Genomic DNA, 1,501 nt, shown 5'->3' with positions numbered 1-1,501 from the left:
CTAAACTAACATCATATCCAATGAAACTGTGAGGAAAAGAAAAACTCGGCAGGAATCAAGTCTTGATTTTATTTATGACTGATCTTCAGCCACCAGAGCTCTACTCCAGATTTCAGAGCATCAGGATCGATTAGGAGCTGCTGGTCAGATGCATAAAATAACTGGTTTTAACAAGGTGACCATGTAACCGTGGCTGATGGTTCTGGCTGCTTTAGGACCGGTTCTAGGGGCTGCTGGACTGAGTGAGGACTTTGTTTTTTTATCACTGGAATGACCTGAATATTTCTAAAAATGTTTCTCTGTTTCAGATGTTTGAGATAAAGTTGAAAGAAATCCAGTTAATCTATGAGCTCCTTCAGGCCGATCAGCACTAATGATCAACCATCAACCTGAAGCTTCTCTGGAATTAAACATTTAAAGTTGTTAAAATGATGCAGGAAGCAAAAAGCATCATGCTGATGTTTTTATGATTAAATAGAGAACTATAACCAATAATTCACTGTATGACACAGGCATCATTCCTCACAGCTGCAGTTATAACTCCTATTGCCAGTCCGACACCAGTTCCAACAACAGCTCCAACGGGACCAGCAACAGCTCCAACAGCAGCTCCAAGCTTTACTGCATCCCAAACAAACTGGTTATCCTCCTCCGCCTTTCTCCTTGCCTTGTTAGGATCCGTACCTGGGTTGCTCCTCTGAATTATCTCAGTCTCTGCTCTTATAGCTTCCTCGGCTTTTTGTAACATATCATTGGTGTAGAAGCTTCCTCCATTTTTCTGAACCATTGTGTTGATCTTCCTCAGCAGCTCTCGTACCTGAGATGGTTCCCGGTTTCTGTTGTTGAAGACGTGATGACCTCCCCTACACTGATTGACGAAAGCGCAGAGAGGTGAACTTCTATGAATGAAGTCCTCTATGGAGACCTCCTCCTCCTCCAAGTCATCCCCATGAGTGAACAGCACCATGGTGTAAACTGCTGCCATCTCTCCAAACACCGTCTGAATTAGTTTGACAGTTTTTTGTTCTTCTTCTGTGAATCTATTTAGTTGGATCACAACCAGGAACACATGAGGACCAGGAGCAGCATATGAGATGCATCTAACTATCTCTCTTGTCACCTCCTCCTGGTTTCTGGTGTCAAACAGACCTGGAGTATCAACCACTGCCAGAGTCTGACCCTCAAACTCTCCGATTTCTTTCTTGCAAACTGTTGTCAGGGAGGAAGGAGACAGCTTAGATTCAAAAGCTCTCCTTTTTAGGATGGTGTTTCCTGTTGCACTCTTCCCAACTCCAGTTTTTCCAACAAGCACCATCCTGAGGTCTGGTTGCCGTGGTTCTGTTGGAGAACAACACATTAATGAGGATGATAGTGACTGGAGGTCAATGCAGTTCCTCTTATTAAGTTGTGTTTGAGCCAGTTGACCACAGCTTGTTGACTGGTAGAACGGGACAAGGTGGGATCAGATCTGGGACTGTACAGATCAGGTCTACTTTGATCA

The 1,501-nt window shown here is 43.9% G+C and overlaps 1 protein-coding gene across 1 annotated transcript in view; it reads right to left on the bottom strand.

Annotated features, from left to right (window-relative positions):
* Positions 1 to 1,501, bottom strand: part of LOC107104986 (GTPase IMAP family member 8-like) — a 10,918-nt gene that overhangs the window by 4,956 nt on the left and 4,461 nt on the right. The window contains exon 2 of the mRNA XM_015405102.1: positions 1,078 to 1,338. Coding sequence (XP_015260588.1) covers positions 1,078 to 1,338 — 261 coding nt within the window. The remainder of the gene's footprint in view (positions 1 to 1,077; positions 1,339 to 1,501) is intronic.

The sequence above is a fragment of the Cyprinodon variegatus genome, unplaced genomic scaffold, assembly GCF_000732505.1.
Source record: "Cyprinodon variegatus isolate N-32 unplaced genomic scaffold, C_variegatus-1.0 Scaffold1992, whole genome shotgun sequence".
NCBI lineage: Eukaryota > Metazoa > Chordata > Actinopteri > Cyprinodontiformes > Cyprinodontidae > Cyprinodon > Cyprinodon variegatus.
This window is presented reverse-complemented; position numbering and strand designations above follow the sequence as displayed.